This window comes from Bubalus kerabau, chromosome 1 (assembly GCF_029407905.1).
Source record: "Bubalus kerabau isolate K-KA32 ecotype Philippines breed swamp buffalo chromosome 1, PCC_UOA_SB_1v2, whole genome shotgun sequence".
Lineage (NCBI taxonomy): Eukaryota > Metazoa > Chordata > Mammalia > Artiodactyla > Bovidae > Bubalus > Bubalus kerabau.
This window is the reverse complement of record NC_073624.1, coordinates 175,785,608-175,803,552: the sequence shown is the minus strand read 5'-3', so window position 1 is coordinate 175,803,552 and position 17,945 is coordinate 175,785,608. Positions and strand designations below refer to the sequence as shown.

Here is a 17,945-nt window from a genome sequence, read left to right as displayed (position 1 = left end):
GTTTGATCTCCCTGCTGTCCAAGGGACTTTCAAGAGTGTTCTCCAGCACCACAATTCGAAAGCATCAATTCTTCATGACAATAGGAAAGGGGATGCCTGTTCTAATCACAGAGGATCTTAAGCCAATGGTGTGATCTGATAGCAGTTTGGAAGGGGCAAGACAGAGAAAAGATGATGAAAGGAGAATATACATTTTGGTAGTAGAGTTACCAAAGTCATCTGTAGGACTTGCAGGTGGATTGGGCGCGTTAAGGTAGAGAAAAGCGCAGAGCACAGATGAGCCCAGGGCTTGAACAGAGCCACAGCTACTGCGGCACTGCCTGCAATGAGGAAAACTTCACACACGTCTTCCCTGTCCTGGTGGGCTGGACTCCTGTGCTCTGAGAGCATGAAAAGCATGATGGGTGGGCTTGACTGGGGTAAGGAGCTGCACACTCCTGTTCTGAACCTTCCAAAAAGGCACGAGAGAGAAAATAACCCTCTTCTCGCCGCTGGTTGCAGTACACAGAGGCCCCATGATCCACTCCACATCTTGATTGCTCTCAATAGTTCAAGTGCTCTTCAGGCTAAATCAATCTACTTTTTCTTCTTCTTCTTTTTTTTTTTTTTTTTACTGTTTAATTGAAAAAAACAATAGGAAAAGCAAAAACAAAACCATTCCTATTGCCCCAATACAAATGCCTCCCATTTTACCCTAAGTTCTAGTTTTTGTGCCTTTCCTAGTTGTGTGATGCTGACCAAAAAAAAAAAAAAAAAAGCCCCTTTTCTGCATCACGACAAAGCGTGTCCGCTTCCCTGCCATCTTCAGGGTCAATCTCCACAGCTCTCTGCTATCTGACTCAGTGGATGCACCGTGTTTCCTAAGCCTCTCCCATGCCATTTAATTAATGATACTAACAATTACTATTGGATAAATATATTCACTAACATTGTTATTAAAAATGATCATGTATCTGTAAATAAATTTCCAAGAGTTAAAAAATGTCTAGATCAAAGGACATGACCAAAGCTACACCTCCTGCCAATAAGTATTTCTCAAAAGGAAGAAGTATGAAGTTTTCCTGGGTCCTGCCAGCGGGGCTGGGTGGGATGAGGGGGGAAGAGTAGGAGATGTAAAATAGCAACAGGACAGTTTAACGCCCAGTCTTGATTACCTGCCAATGCCATTTCACCTACATATTTGAGTATAAGGTATATATTTTTCAGTTATTCATCACATCAGTATTTCCCTATCTGTTAATGTCTCTGGGAGTTTGTGACTGTTAGCTCTGAGAAAGTTCTCCACATTTAAAGAACACTGCTTCGTAAATTAGGCGATTTCACACACACAGAAATCTGTATTTTGATCCCTTCCCTCCCCTGGTCTACTGCAATATAGAGGGATTCAGAGAAGTTCAGGCAGGTGATAAGTCCGGTTGGGAGTTCCAACCCTAGCACTTCTTCTAAAGAAGTGTGTCTTTCCGTCTACAAGCCTGCAATTTTGTTCTACAACCAATTTCTTCCCACTTCCCCCCAGGGAGCTTTCAGAAATGTGCAAAATTATGCAATGTTGTCTGGTAACTGCTCACACTAAAACGAAGACTATCTTTGGGAAAAAATACCATCTGTGAAAACCAAAGTTAAATATCTACAAACTCATCCAGGAGGAAAACTGGCTCCAGCCCCACCCCTCAAGAACAGCAGGGGTGGGGGCGTGTACTTGCCTGTGTTCAGTGTCTCCGATGTGCCCAGCAACTCCCTTGGGCGTTACTTACCCTTTGGCGGGCAGGGCCTGTCTTCACTTTACAAGAGGACAGCAAGTCTGACAGACTGTCCGCAGTATCTGCTGTGATTTGCCCAGAGACAAGCACCGCAGAAACAGAGCTATATAGATTTGAACCCAGGTCTACCTCCAAAACCCCTGCATAGGAAATACTTTTCTTTCTATCTGCCCCATCCATTCGTCTTTTTCATTTGGGGGGAGGCTCAGACAATTTTGCACCCATCAACCTGTAGTTAAGAAAAGGGAAGAAGGCTTTTTTCTCCAAAAGACAAGACCTCATGAATGGCACTGACACGGCTCAGAGGGCCCAGAGATACCAGAAAAACCAGGGGGTGCGATGGGGTGGAGGTTGCTAGGAGGGAATGGGGGCTGTGCTCTGCACCCTTAAGCTACCCCATGCCCCATGTGGAAAAACACAGCCTCAGTTCTTACCCAAAGCACAAGGGATGAGGCCCAGAAGCACACTGGCCAACTGAGGTAGGCATTAAAATTAAACCCACATCAGGCAGGTGCTCCCGAGCCACATGTGGCTGGGGTTGCCACATGGACGGGCGAGCAGAGACCATCTCCATCAGCACCAGGGCTCTGCCAGGAAGCAAAGAGCTCCGCAGGGATTCTCACTGTCGCCTCCCCTCCTCGCAGAGGCTCTGAGGTCAGTTGTGCGGTGGCCAGCTACTTACCCTGGCTAAGCCTGAGTCTCATCTGTTAAATGGGATACTATCTATCACAAAGTGAGCGTACAATGAGTTGCTACTGTCCTGCTTCTGTTATGGTCCAAAGATAAAGTCCTTACAAACATACAACCCTTAAAAGATGACATCAAAAGACACTGGACACTTGGATTTGTTAAGCAGGGTTGCTTACTAGACTGATTGAGATTCAGTCCCTCCAGGCTGACTCCACCTGCAGGTCTATTACCCACTAACAGAATGAAAAATCTGCTCTCTGCTCCTTCCAGCTGCAAGGCCTCAGGTAAGAACAGGCTCCCTCACTCTTTTCCTCATCTTTACCACAGAAACAGCAGCAGCTCCCGCCCTCCTCTAGGTGACTAAGCCCAAGTCAGACATTGCACCCGGCACCTAACACACTCAACCCCTCAGGACAACACCGCCAGGTGATGGCACAACAGCCACACATCACAGGTAGAGAGACTGAGGCCCAGAGGCTTTAGGTGGTTCACCCTGAGGCCATTCCGGCAGAAGCAACCGAGGAGGACCTGGAGCCACTGCTCTCACAGCACAGCAGGGCTTCAGGGTTCAGAACCCTCTTCCAGGGGGAGTCCAGGTGGCCCAAAGGAGAGAGGAGGTATGCGCACTCCTGGGTGCGGGGTTGGTGCTGGGACTGAGGGATCATCACACCACAGAGGAGGCTAGGCAAGTGCTGCCAGACCAAAACGGCCCACCTTCTCGCCTGTCCTGTTTCCAGCCTCTAGAATCTCCAGACTCCCTAAAACTGAGCGGCACACACAAGACACATTCAATGCCTGAGTGCTGACCATGCCACTATGGCTAGAAGGGAACTGACGCACCACAGGAGGACCCCAAACGGCTGAGGTCTGGAGAGGGCCAAACAGTCACAGGAGAGGGCTGTCCTTTGGGGAACCAGCCACCCCAACCCCAATGCTTGTGAGCTAAGCAGCTGCCCTGCCCAGTCCCCACCAAACCTGAACTCTTTCTACCCTGAACCCAGCTTGGTGCTGCCAGATTAGGCAATGCTTGTGCTCACCCACAGCTTGAAATCAGAGATGGACCCACAGTAAGCTGGTCATTGGCCCTAACAGAATTAACTATATGCAACAGCAAGAAAGGGACCAAAGCAGAAGGGGACACAGGCACGCCAGACAGGTTAAAGGTGGGCAAGCTCAGACCAGGGTGCCAGGAAGAGAAGACAGTGCTCCTTGGACAGCTGGCAAGGGCCTTGCTGTGGGAAGAAATCCGCACCTTGAGCCCAGAGAAGCAGGTAGGAAGGAAAGAGAACGGAGGGCAGACTATCCAGGTGGGGGTGCAACAGCAGGTCAGGAGCTGATGAGCAGCTGAGAGAGGCTGGAGCAGGGCAGGAGAGAGGAGGCCAGAGACCAGACACTGTGCTCAGCTGGCTCTCTTGGCTGCAAGTGACAGAAAGGTCAGATCAAATAAATGGACTTCACCAAGAAAAGACGCCACCAACTCACCTAGGGCCAACTGAGCCCCGGCAACATATTCCTCCCCATCCCTCTGGGCCAGTTTTACTCCTGGGCAGGCTGTCCTCACGCGGCAGACCCTAGCAGCAACCTGTTCACATCCTTCCCATTTAAGTCTGCCCCAAGTATCCCAGCAAAGCATTAAAACTTTCAAATGGTCACAGGTCCGTCCCTGAACCAATCATTGGCCAGGAAAGATGCAGCCCCATGACTGGCTAGACCTCAATCACCAAGTACCCTAAGAACGTCCACCAAGGGATGGAACCTGGGTGAGCTGCCCGCCGACAAGTCTGTGAACTGTCAGCTACCACCCACACATCAAGACCCAGGATGCTTCAGGCCAGGGACCACAGCCCACTCTCAGTAGAGGATGTCCCACTAGCATATCCTCCAAGGAAAGCTAAGGCTGCAAACCTAACTTCATCCAAAACTACATGGTGAACAGCAGAGTCACACTGCCAACTCAGTTCTGCCCAACTCTAAAGCCCAAGTTTTCCACCTGGAGAAAGACTGCCTTCTTCACTATGTCATCTACAGAGCTCCCACGCTACCCAGTCAGCCACATGGCCCCAACAGAGAGAGTGAAACATCCCAGTCTGTTTTTGAACACTCACTCAGGCTGGCACACACAAGATCTGGATGCAGAAGACTGGCTGGGAAGAGGCTACATCTCCCTAAGGTCCCATTCACAGGAATGGGGACCAGGGGAGGCAGCCAGCAGAGCAGTCGATTGTGGCACCACCAACTAACAGCACAGCATGCCGAGGGCAGTAGCTGGCTGGCCTGCAAGCGCCCAGGGCTCACCGGAAACCATGGTGAGACATCTGCGGAAAGTCTTAAAGGCCAGACAGGGGTCCTCAAAGCAAAGTCAAATATTCAAAGGCAAGGAGGTACAAGGAGGTCTGGAGAGAGCAGAAAGGCCAGTGCAGTACAGTTCAGGGGCCCAACCACAGCAACTTCTCAGCATTAGTCCTCAGGCTTCCTGAGTTCCCAAGCAGCTGCATTCAGCACTGAGCCTGCAGTGGGTCACTAAGGACAGCATAACGACCCAGGGAGACGGCCTCAAGTGACAAGTGTCAGTAATGCGTCCTCATGCCCAAGGCCAGCTCATCTCACAAAGCAGATGATGCCACTTCCTATTTCCTGACTTGGGGGCGCCCACCACTGACAGGACAGAAAACCGAGCCAACTACACTCCTGACAAAGGAGCATCATCCCCAGGGCAAAAGGCAGACGCTTACTCCCCTAACTCTGAGGGGGGCCGACAAGCAGGTCCACCAGTAACCCAAAGACAGCCGCTACCTCCCGGTCCAGACCAGCGTCTCACTGTCTCTGCCCTGCCGCACGGGAGGGCTACAGCAGTCAAGGGACACCTGCGGCTTCTGTCTGCACAGCAGAGCTGCTGCTTCTGCAAGCTCCTCCCCGACTTCCTGTGGACGTTACCATTTTCACCCCACCCCCAAGCCAAGCCAGAGCAGGTCTCCAGGAGTTCTCAAACTGAAAGTGAATCCATCCTTGTCCAAGCCTTCAACAGTTCAAATCCCAGAGCTGCTACGTTTCCCACCACGTGGAACAAGTCTATCCACAAAACACACAGATGCACGTGGTGTCGAGGACAAAAAAAAACAGAACAGTTTCCCTCTCAGTGCTCCCACTCCAATTTTAATCCCAAACAATATTTTGACTCAGTGGTGCAAGGAGAAACCTTACAAACAAATGCAGGATGAGCTCACCTCATTAAGGAGGGTGTTGGTGAGAAGTGAAGCTCCTGCATGCAGCAGCAGCAGCTTTGGCTTGCTGACCAGCCTTCAAAGGGAGAACTTTAAATGCTTAAGAATAAGAAGCTCCTTTAAAATAGAAGCAAAAGGGAAATGTCCATTCACAAACCCCTCTGCCCCCAGACACGCCTCAATCGTAACACGTGGCCCACGTTTGCCACTGCCCAGATGCCAGCATCCAGCCAAGGGGGGGGCAGACACCAGCAACTTTGGGTGCTTGTCAGAGCTCCCCAGACACATAGGAAGGGGAAAATGAAGGGCCATGAAAGATCACCTGCCCTGCTCTATCTCAGCTAACCTAAGTGAAAGAAACCAAACTCTGCAATGCAAGCAGGTACCAGCTTCTGTTAAGCAGGGGAAGGGGACAGTTAAGAGGAAATGGGCACAACAATCAGCTGTGACCAGACCTCCCAGGAGCCATCCATGCTGAGCCTGAGAGAACACAAGGCTGGAGAGCTCAGCTGCTGCTTGGCCATGGGAACCACTTCCTCCCACCCAGCCCCACGCAGGCAGGAGAGGTGACGGCGCGCAGGACAGAGCACAAGCAGGGCCGTGCTGAGGCTCCCCTGGACTCCCAGAGGGCTCCTTAGCCCAGGATGGGGCCAGAAGCTGCAACCAGGCACCTGCGCTAATACAAGGCACCCAAGTGTGACTGCAGGCAAATCAGAGTCTGCAGTTCAGCCAGAACAAAGGGGTACTTAGAACCCCATGCTGCAATCTGACACCATGCAAACCACCCGTTGCTTACTCCAGAATTCATATTTTCAGTTATGTCCATTCTGTTACCTGGACCCAATCCCGGACCCAGCAGAACACTCAACTACTTGAAGGCGCGATCATATCAAAATTTTAATTTAAAGAGATGACGAAAGCAGCACCTCAAAGGCATCACCCAGGGTCACTACCAGGCAACTCCCACCCTATTCTCCCATGAACAGTGCCCTAATGTTTCTTGGGGACACCTCCTCTACTCTGGGTCAGTCTGGGTGGAATAACACCATGCCCTGATTTAGGGGTGAACCAATCAACACAGTCTGCTAATTCAATCAAAGTCCAGACAAATTCAATCAAAGGACCAGAAAATGTCTGCTCGGCATTCTGGGGAAGAGGTACCTTCCTCTTCTGCCCTGGATGATGGTAGGTAAGAGTGATTCCCAAAGCTACAGGGGCTGGGGAGATGACACCCTCTGTGCAAAGGCAACACAACAAAAAGCAAAACAGAGAGATGGAGTAAAGCCAGGGTGTCACCTGAGAAGAGATCCACTTCTGGGCCTCTGTGCAACACAAGCCAATGCAGAAGTAGTAAAGATGCTTTGCCTGCAACTATCTAACTGAATGCTTGAAGGAAACAATGTGAAATAATTAGCAGAAAGGGTATGAAACCATTGTTCCCATTTTACATACCTCCACATGAGTGTCACTCACCCCCCTCCCCACCACAGCACTAAAAAGCTGGCTTGCCAACTATCTGCCTGGCACAGATCCCAAGGCACACCAAGGGGGTAAAAAAAAAAAGCTGGGACGTGTTCACTGGAAATGGCTTTCAAGAAGGACTGGCCTTAAGGACACAGGTAGCTATGTTGGGGATCACCCTGTGGCCACCAGCCCACCACTCACCCCAAGCTGGACCAGGGACCTGATGGCAGAGGGGTCCAGAGAGCTAAGTTGGAATAGAGGAAGGGGGATATCCAAGTAAGGCATCGTAAGGACAGGGGAACCCCAGCCCGCAGGTGTGTGCCAGGAGAGCCAAGGCCAGCTTAGCAGGCCAGGTGCTCTGCAGAGCCAACTGTGACCGGGGAGTGGGTAGGGGACACAGCTGAAGGTACAAGCAGGAGAGTGGGGCCACCGGCACCTGGAAGAGGATAGCCAGGCCACCAATGGCCTCTCAGTGTGAGCCATGGTCACGTGCAGCCGAATTCTCTATCAGTAACTTTCCTGACTCCACCACAGAACCCCCGGGCACAGAACTAGGGCCAGCCACCTAAAAAATCACTTTGCACACAGTGGACAAGTGACTAGAGTCTCCATAGCAGCCACCAGGCTGGCCTACCATGAAGTGTGGCCTGGAAAAAGCATCACCCACTTTCTGGCCCTGAAGAATGAAATCCGTGAGGGTAGGGGGTGGGGGTGTCCAGAAAGGGTTTGGTTTGTCAATGTCAATGATCAAAAAAGGCCAAAGAGTCTCTAGGTGGCATTTGATCAGTGTCTCTAGAGATCACATATAGACAGGGATCTAAGATCGAGAGCCACCTTCTCTATCAGGGTGAAAAATGCCAGCCAAGAAACAAAAAGTGAAAAACACCTTTTTCTCAGCTGATTCAAGAGAAAGCAGAGAATTCAGGTACAACTTTCCTGCTGAATAAGCATAAAAATGCTGTACAGAAGAATCCAGCCTAAGGATCCAAATCTAGGCAGGAGAGTGGAATGCCTGCCCTGTATCCACTGCCCTCTCCCTAGTGACATGGGAGGCAGCAGCAGACGGGTGAGGACCAAGTGGGGAGGTTCCAACCCGAGCCATCCCTTCTAGCACTGTGTCCACTGAGCCCCAGTTTCTACACTGGTACCTGCCTCACCAGGTTGCTGTATTGCTGTACAGGTTAAATGTGTAAAGTGCTGGCAACCTGTACCTACTCAGTAAATGTTGACAGCTGGCTCTGAAGACCAGCCCTTTCACAAGAACATCATCAAGCATCTGAGCACCCACTCGCTGAAGAAGTTCTTTATGGATACTTGGGGAATAACTCTTGCTCTGTTAGCAAGGAACTTGCCATCCCATGGGAAGAGATCTAGTCTCAGCAGGAATGTAGAATTTTTAAGTTCTGTTAGGTGCCTGAAGGAGACTGTCTTGGATTAAAGTGGGAAAGGTTTCTGGAAAAGGGAAGAGGTAGGGATGACAGGAGGCCCCAGCCAGAGGCAGCGCAAAGGGTCCGATCCAATGTGCCACACACAAACAGGGAGTCAGCTTGTAGGTTTCTGTAGATGCTGTCTTGATGACAAGCTATAACTTTACTTCAAAACATTACTGGATTAGGAGCAGCTTCTGTCCTTGAATTTTTTAAAAACAAAACAAAACAGTACACCTGATCAGTGTACTGATGGCATCAGGTGGACGTTCCTAAATGTTTCTGATCATAAAAATGGAACTTGATACCCCAAAAGGTTAGGAGCCAGTAGGCCAGAAGATTTTTAGGGGGGAAAGGTTGTAGGAACTGGGAAGAAAATGGAAAGGCAAAGCTTAACGTTTAAAAACACTTCACATTTAAGGTAAACCTCAGAAGATGCACTGGACTTCAACTTTCATTCTGGGCACTGCTTATGTAACAGGTTGTTAGGCCCACTGGCTTTGGAGCCAACCAGCACTGAGTTTGGGCACCGAGCTTTCCCATATCCACCTCTGTGACACTGGAAAGATCCCTCAACCTCTGCTGCTAAGTCACTTCAGTCGTGTCCAACTCTGTGCGAACCCACAGACAGCAGCCCACCAGGCTTCCCCGTCCCTGGGATTCTCCAGGCAAGAACACTGGAGTGGGTTATTTCCTTCTCCAATGTATGAAAATGAAAAGTGAAAGTGAAGTCGCTCAGTCGTGTCCGACTCTGTACGACCCCATGGACTGCCGCCTACTGGAGTGGGGTGCCATTGCCTTCTCCGCCCTCAACCTCTGCTCTTCCCTAAAATGAAGATGGAGCATCCATGTGTAAGAGTGGTTCAGAGAACCACCCAGGATGCAAAGCACACTACACATCCCTGGCACACAGTAAGTGCTAGTAAATGGCAGCTCTTCGTTTTATAGTCGCCAATAGACGAATTTCCAGGAAACTCTGTTGCAGTCCCAGGAGCATTTGAAGGTTTTTAACCCCACCCACCTGGCTGAGACACATCTGACATGACCCTTCATTTTAACAGGATCCATATATAATCACAGAACCTCCAGAAACTCACAGGTCAAGAGTCTGAGTCCTGACCAAGGGCCCAGTCCTGTTCGACACCCTCCTAGCACCCTGGCCCTGGACCCTTGAGCCAGCTCTGATGATCATCCAGAAGAGCTCGCCCGAGTCCAACAGCACCTACCTCCCATGAACTCCTGCCTTTCGAGTCCTAAGTTTGCCTCCAGAAGCCACACAGAGCCAACCTAAACTCATACTGTAAACCAGCCTCCAGGCCCTTCACCAGCCCTCTTCCTATCCCATTGCTGAGAGGGTAAACTGTTCAGTGACTTGTCAGTGATTCCTCCAAACACTCCATTCCCCTCAGGTCAGAGACAAACCAAGAAATGACTTCCTTTTCCTTCTGAAAACACAAATGATGGAGGAAAAAATGATTCTACAAAGTCATTTTACGTTCTTGAGAATTCTGAACCATCTCTGAATAAGACACATTAAGAATTGTTCCATTTGGATCTAAGAGCTGTAGCCCTGTGAGGCTGCCCCAATCCCAGACCATCCATGCGCACACTACGCCTGCTCCAGGTCCCTGCAGGGTAGTGGCTGGGTATCCCCAGGTCTGCACCTGCCACAGCCAGCACCATAAACACTCACTAGAAGTGTTTACTCCACAGCTCATCCACCTTTTCCAGTTTTATCATATATCTCCATAAACAGCGTGAGTCGAGTTGGTGATTGAAATGTAGATGTACTGCCTCCCAAGAACTGAAATTCATTCGGAGTGTACTTTTAAATCCAGCATGCGGAATACTGGTAGGACCTCCTTATGCAGGAAATGCTCTCCAATTCATGGAATCCCTGTGTCAACACCTGCTCAGTCCAGAGAATGAAAAGGAGCAGTGGGAGAAGGGGGCTCTAAGCGTGGTCACTCACAAGGCTGGACTGAAAATGCACTGCCTATGCAGCCAGCCGCTGAGCCACAAACTCAGGCACCCAACCTGACAGCCAGCTAAGTGGGCCCCACAGGCACCAGGCAGACTCAGGACAGCCACCACCAGGAATAAAGAGAAAAAGCATGACTTCTGCTGAGAGACAGAGCCCCCAGCTTCCAGAAAGCAGCTGACAGTGGTGGGGTGGCAGGAGACCACTGGAGGCAGTCACAGAGAGGTCATGACGGGTTAAAATCAGTTCTGGATAAACCAGAACTCCATCTGCGAAGACAGACACATGGACAAATTGAGGCAAAGTGAGCAGAGCGCTCCTCCCTCACAGAACGCCAAGCCTGGCCCCTTGGAGGGCATGGCCCACCACTTGAAGCGGTGTTGTGAGCCCACATGGCCACAGTGCCTGTTTGTATCTGTATCAGGACAAATGCCTCTCCCCTAAGCTGATCTGAACTGTCTTCCAGGCCTCTGTGACCTGCAGCCAGGACAACATCCCCTGATGAGAGCCACCTCTGAGGACCTCCGTGAAGACAGAAAGCAAAGTCCACCTTCTTCTGAGGAAGAAGGCAAGTCACAACAAGGACTTACACCTGCTGACAACCAACACTGTCACCTGTCCACTTCTCAAAGCCACAAAATGCCATCCTGCTGTCCTCACACATCCTGGCCACAACAGAAAGAGCAAAGACAGGAAGGCTACTGAATCTGGGCCACCGGCGTGATCAGGAAGAGTCCACATGTTTTGATTTCATATGTTCTAATATATTAATGAGAATTGGAACTAACAGCCTTCCATTTTAGAACTTACAAGATTCCTCTTTTCTGCAGGATCAATGGTGTTTTATAACAACACCAGAAGTGCTGTAATCTTGAAGCAGAAAAGAAAGCTGAAACACCAGACCCATGACAAGTTCCACATCAGTTGGCAGTTACCACATCACAGTGTGGTCTGGCCCAGGATTCTGTTCCCCGGACAGAAACCTTCAGATGTTTCTGGGACAGGTTGTCTAATGTCATCATCCTGTTGGATCTATCACAGGTAAAGTTGTAATCTCTTATAAACTTGTGTGGGAGAGAAGAGGCGCCCACATCTTTTCTTACCAGCTCAAGAACACTGCCCTCATGGCCTCTTCTGAAGCCGTCTCTCCACATTTGAGATCACTACAGTGCATTTAAAGTTGGAAACATTATCACTTAATAACTCTGGGTAAGTCCCTAACTTTAGGGCAGTCACCTCACATTAAGTCAGTAGGAAACAAAGGCATTTTGTCCTCTCCAGGCCATGGAAGACACTAAACAGCACCTACTGTCATGATGTCGGCTTCTGCACCCACAGAAAGGGGAGACTGGCCACGCACCCCACCTCCCTTTACAGGCTGTTAGAAGAAAGCAGGAGATTTTGTTGAAGTGTTGCACAAAGTCAGATAAAGCATACATCTCTGTGCAGAAGTGTGTTAGTATTTATTATTCAGAAAATTCACACAATAGATACTGCATTAAAAGACAAAACTTCTCGAACAATTCATGTTAGCGTCTGATGCCCAGGCCCAGAATCTGAACCTGGATCTAGAAGGAGCTTTATGGGGCAAACACACCAGTCCCCAGTCCCAGATTGTGGATTAGGAACCCACAGCCCAAGGAAGCTCACTGGTATCCTCACCTTCCAATTCCTAGGTGGGAAAATGATCTTTTCCATGTGTCTCTCTGCAGAGGCCCCTTGGTCATCTCCCCTTGGCACCTGAAGTCTGCAGAATACTGAGGAAAAAATGTAGTCCTGAGATTTCCTGCTGGAGAACCCAAGAAGGAGTCTAGGGTTCAGTAGTTTAACCAGCACTTAGAAAGTACGCCTAACACTTCTGCTCTAGACAGAGCAGACAGAGAAACAAACTCCTCCTGAAGGCTGTCCTCTGGAAGACAATGCCCGAACTTTGGCAAAATAAGGAGTGTCCAATACAAAAGGGAATCTAATCACTTGCTGATGAGGAACCTAATCACTTGCTGATGAGACTATGCTTGAGTGGACTGACTCTGATTTCTGGGCAGGAAGAAGACAGTCCTCCTCAACTTTATCCATGACAAAACAAGATTAACAAAGGCACACACTGCACTTCAGAAAGATTTTCAACACCCTGGGCTGCCATACAACGGTAAGAGTAAGGCTTTCACTGTTCTAAAGAACTTTTAGTTGCTTCTTGAAAAGGAGTGTACAGAATTTATTACTGAGTTGGCAAAAATTATTAAATCAAAGCCTGATGCTATAGATATTTAAGTACTCCAGAGGCTAGAATTTAGAGCAAAGAAGTTTCCTCTTAAGAACCCTCTTTGTCAGTGAGATGATCAGAAAATGTTACTTTGTTACTTCCCTAACTTTTTAGATACTTGTGGATATTAGGTCAGCTCCCTGACATTGACTTTTCAAGCAAAAGTTAAGTTTGTTATCATAATTGCATGCCCATAAAGGTAAGCATTAATGACACAATTCTTAAGAACCCTCTTTGTCAGTGAGATGATCAGAAAATGTTACTTTGTTACTTCCCTAACTTTTTAGATACTTGTGGATATTAGGTCAGCTCCCTGACATTGACTTTTCAAGCAAAAGTTAAGTTTGTTATCATAATTGCATGCCCATAAAGGTAAGCATTAATGACACAATTCTCTATCGCTTCTCTCAGAAGAGGTTTAATTTTAGTGTTGGCTCTTCAACAGTGTCCCCATTTTTATTTTCCAGGAGCATCTTAAATATGTGTCAACTAACGATGCAGAAGTGGAGTTTCTACATGGTTAAGGCAGAGAAGAGCAGCTGTGTGATGGCAATGCCTTGATGAAGCCACCTAGCTCTCACCTGAGCCCAGTTCAATCAAGAGAAACTGCAGAAATATGGTCACACCATCTCTACCAGCAACCTATTCCTCCACGGCTCAGAGTTTCTCTGTGGAGTTTGCTTCAAGCCACACTCCTGTCAAATGGCTTGTAACAATACTCAGGAACATCACTGACAACAGCAGCATTTAAAGGAGGCACTTTCTCATCACTCATATTCAGAGACAATACCCCGATTTTGTCCACTATACTTACATCAGTATGACTCTAAGTCGTCCCAGATAACCCACGTGAAATGTGCACTCCATGATACGTAACACAACCACAGGCTTGGACCCTCTTCCTCTTGTTCTCCTAGGAACCCTTTAGAGTCTTACAAAACACTGGAACCCCTGAGGTCACCGCCCCACCTAATCTACAACATGGTGACTGCCTGTTAAAGCGCCTCCTGATCCCAAAGCTCTCCTAGGTGGTATTAGGATCAGTGCTAATATCTCAGCAACCATTCAGAATCTCTGGAAAGCAAACAAGCACATGGAATTCAAGAAATTACACTCTGAGGTGAAAGTCACCAAGGCTACATTTTTCATTTCACTTGTTTTATCCTCTAGTTTTTCAGTCTTGGGAATTGCTGCAGCACCAGTTACTGCAAACATTCTGCAAGGTTTTATATAGCTTGTGCCTACTCCACCCCCAAAGTCATAACAAAAATGTACACAACATTTGTTAAAGACAAGTACCACCAAGTCTATCTTCATGGGGCCTGAAGACCAGGAATGACAGAATTACTTATGATACAGAAATCAGTCTCACAAAGATCACAACTCCTCTCTTTCTACCAAATTTGTACAATCCAACCATGAATAATTCCCAGAGTGCTGGCTAAAACCTACTGCTAAAAGTAATCCGCAAAACTCATGTAAAGGAAAAGCAAAAGTCCCCACAGTGACAGAAACCTAAGTTACCTGGCCAAGCCAAAGATGGTTTATTTCTTCCATCCCCAGCACATTAAAGTGGTTTCAATGGCCACTTCCTGGTCTCCCAGGAAATGCAGGGGCTCACTTCATACCTGGATGCTACAACATCTTGCCATTGCTGAACCTACTCTGGCCACAAGGGAAAATGACCCTTATCACGGACAACCACTCAGAGAAAACATGAGAATATGATGACTCTTTCCCAACACACACGGTGGGGGGCAGGGGAGATCCCTCCACAAACAGCAGCCTCGGTGGAGCACCACCTGAGAAAGCGACACCCTGGGGTTAACCCTGACTGTCTAGGTCACAAACCAACAGGCTAGGGCCCCACGTAGGGGGCAGACGAAGAAGGGCTCTGGGTGGAATGGGAGAGCACACAATCACCTCTAATTCACTGCCAAAAAGCGGGGCTCTGCCTTGGTCTGAGACGCAAGGAGTACTTAGGCCCAGAAAGGTAATAGGAAGAATCCCACTCTCCACAAGATCATCTTCCGTCGGCAGCGACCCCAAGAGAGACCCAGCAAGGCAAGTCCACTCTCAGAACCGAAAGGGACTCTCCACGCGCCTTGGGCACCCGGCTAGGTGTAAAGGAGGCCGGGGGGGGGGGGCTCCCTTCGAAGCCAGAAAGGTTCTTCCAGCCGGGAGGAAAGGTAAATAAGACTTCCCTCATCACCGAGAAGGCCGAGACACCGGCGGCACGGGCTCCCCGAGTCCTACCCCGGACACCAGTTGCTCACAGCCTTTCCCCCTCCCCTCCCCCCCGCCGGGAGGGCTTCCCGGGGGTCGCGGGTCCTATGGTAAGGGCGAGGCGGGGGAGCACCGTCAGGAACAGCAAGGGTCGTAGAATTAGAGTGGATGAGGGGGAAAAACTCTAGTCTCAGCTCCCATCTGCTCCCTTCGCCCAGGCCGCACGAAAGCCTCGGCCTCACGTACCGAGCGCTGCCGGGCTGCCCGACCAGCCCCCGGCCCGGGCCCGGGGGAAGAGAGACAGGGATGGCAGCGGCCCTCAGGGGCAGCTGGGTGTCCGGGGGATCCTTCGGAGCCCGGCGGACGAGGAGCACTAGGGAGGGGGAGGGTCCTGGGCCCACGCGGCCTCCACCTCAACCCGTGTGAGGAGCACTTACGTTGCTCTGAGGGTCGATGGCCTGCAGCAGCCGGTCCCTGATCTGCTGCGGAGACGGCGGAGCCGCTGTCATTGCCTGGGCGAGGCGGGGGGGGAGCGGCCGGGCCAGCGGGCGGGCGGGCTGAGGCGGAGGACCGGGGTCACTCACTCGCCGGCCTCCGGGAGCGGAGCCTCATGTTCCCCGCGGCGCCGGGGAAAGAGGGGGCGCGCGGGGTGACGGAGAGGTGAGCGGGGGCCGGGGCTCAGGCCCGGGGCGCCGCCACCACCAGAGGAGGAGGAGGAGCCGCCGGAGCCGTCGCCGCTGCTGCCGCCGCCTCGAGAACCAAACTCCAGTGAGCTACCCCTGCGCGAAGCACTCTGGGTAACCCGCGCCGCACGCAGCGTCGGCGCCACGCTGAGGAGGTTGGGAGATAGGGCGGGCAGAGACGCCGAGTCTGGGCGGGGCCACTTGCAGGCCACGCCCCTAGACTCCACGCATGCGTGCGCAGGCGCAGTTACCCCCACCTCTGTTCCGCCCAGCCGCTTGGCCCAGGGAGCCGTTGGGAGGCGGTTGGGAGGGGCAACGGCCGCCGCCTGGAGGCCCCGCCCCCACCCAAGCCGGGAGGTTGAGGGGGTGGTGGCCAGAGGTTTCCGACGGAAACGCTAGGTGAGCGCCGAGTCCTTGAACCCTGGCGCTCTGGGCGGACGCCCTCAGGGCAGCGAGGCGGAGAGGGCAGATGAAGGACCCCACTCCTAGGGTAGAAAAGCTTTCCCCATTCTGACGAAGATGACGGGAATCGTGGGCGGGAGAAGCTGCCAAGTTTCCTGAGCCCCGGGGTCCTTCCCAGCTCCTCTGCGTTCGGGGAGGCCAGGAGGCAGACGTCCACGCTGTAATTCTGTGAGCGTAAGGGTCAACTGAGGAGCGCTGTGGGACGCTCCAGAGGGGGTGGGTGCGAGTCGGGGGTCTGTAGCGCCTCGGGCTACGATCCCCAAAACATGAGACAGCAAAGTGTCTCACGGAGGAGCCGCTACCGCAGCTAGGAAAGCCCCGAGGCCGCATGAGTTGACACCAACGTTGCAATCCTGTGTCCACGCGTTTCTCAGCCTGGGCACCAGTAACATTTGGGGCTGGATCACTCTGTCCTGTGCGTTGCAAGATGTTCGGCAGCATCCCTGGTCTCTGCCAGTAACACCCTTTTCCTGCAGGGGACCAGAAATGTCCCTAGTCACTGCCAGAGGTCCCCTGGCTGGTAGACTCGACCCCTGTTGAGAATCACTGGTTTAAAAGACCCTCCCACCCTGCTTTGAATGGTGGTGCTGGAAAACTGAAACGCCCTTACAAAGGAGGAAACTGAGGCCCAAGGTCACCCAGAGTTATCGGTCGAACCCAGAACTGTTAAATGTCAAGTCTAAGGGCTTCTCCCCGCCCCTAGCCTCCTCATTGCCTTCTTGCATTGCCGGCTCTCTCCGTGGAAGCTCTTGTTAAATATACGGTTATGCAAAGGGGTAAAAAAGGCAGGCTGAGTGGATCATTAGCCGCAGCCTCGAGAGAAATAACTTTTCTTCTTGTTACAGGAAGACCTACATTTAAAACAGGAGAGAGGCAGCTGATGAGAACCACATGGGCGCCTCGGCTCTGCGCTACACCTGTTAGTCTTGCATTTGTCATGCTTCTGGGAAGCATTTTTATTTGCAAAAAACGGCTGCTTCCCCACGTGGTTGTGGTTGCCTGCTCCTGTACGTGTGAAAAGTTTTACATCACACTTGTAGGAGAAAATAAATATGGGCAAATTACCTCCCTTTATTCACTCTCCCTCCTAGAATGAGGTGCTTTGTGTACACGGTGTCCAGGTTGGAAACCAGCCCATTTGGAGATACTTTTTATCTCACTACAGATAAGCAAAAGAAACAAGCCCTCCCCCGAGTATATTCGGGTTCTGCCATTATTTTTAACTTCAGACTTGTCTTTTTAAATCAAGGGTCCTTAGAAAAAAGCTGCTCCCCGCCCCCCCCCCCCCCCCAGCATGATTCAGATTGTTTTAAGAAAAAATCTAGAAAGCACTCCATTGACCTGCTCTTAGTAAACTAAGAAGAAACATTAAAATGACTGTGAGCTCTGTTAAGGGTACTGATTCTGTGTCCCCAGTAGATAAAAGTGCATGTGGATGTGCTAAGTTGCTTCAGTTGTGTCCAACTCTTTGCCACCCTATGGACTGTAGCCCACCAGGCTCCTCTGTCCTAGGGATTCTCCAGGCAAGAATACTGGAGTGGGTTGCCATGCCAGTCCTCCTCCAGAGGACCTTCCCAACCCAGGGATTAAACTTGTGTCTCTTATATAAGTCTCCTGCATTGGCAGGTGGGTTCTTCTACCACTAACACCATCTGGGAAGCCCAGTATATAGAAGTGAAGTGAAAGTTGCTCAGTCATGTCCAACTCTTTATGACCCCATGGACTATACAGTCTATGGAATTCTACAGGTCAGAATACTGGAGTGGGT

At 50.6% G+C, this 17,945-nt stretch overlaps 1 protein-coding gene and 1 long non-coding RNA gene across 3 annotated transcripts in view; one reads left to right on the top strand and one right to left on the bottom strand.

Annotated features, from left to right (window-relative positions):
- The window catches only part of MED26 (mediator complex subunit 26), a 40,905-nt gene extending 25,087 nt beyond the window's left edge, over positions 1 to 15,818 (bottom strand). Inside the window, exons 1-2 of one of the 2 annotated variants that reach the window (XM_055541880.1) lie at positions 15,470 to 15,818; positions 12,206 to 12,300 (exon numbers count right to left, since the gene is read on the bottom strand). In XM_055541880.1, coding sequence (XP_055397855.1) covers positions 12,206 to 12,241 — 36 coding nt within the window. In that variant the 5' untranslated portion in view covers positions 12,242 to 12,300; positions 15,470 to 15,818. The remainder of the gene's footprint in view (positions 1 to 12,205; positions 12,301 to 15,469) is intronic. The other variant, XM_055541879.1, reaches the window with a different exon arrangement.
- A 395-nt stretch (positions 15,819 to 16,213) lies between these two features.
- On the top strand, positions 16,214 to 17,283 carry LOC129624277 (uncharacterized). The gene is made up of 2 exons (XR_008700854.1): positions 16,214 to 16,351; positions 17,023 to 17,283. It is a non-coding gene; the product is annotated as an uncharacterized LOC129624277 (long non-coding RNA).
- The last annotated feature ends 662 nt before the right edge of the window (positions 17,284 to 17,945 follow it).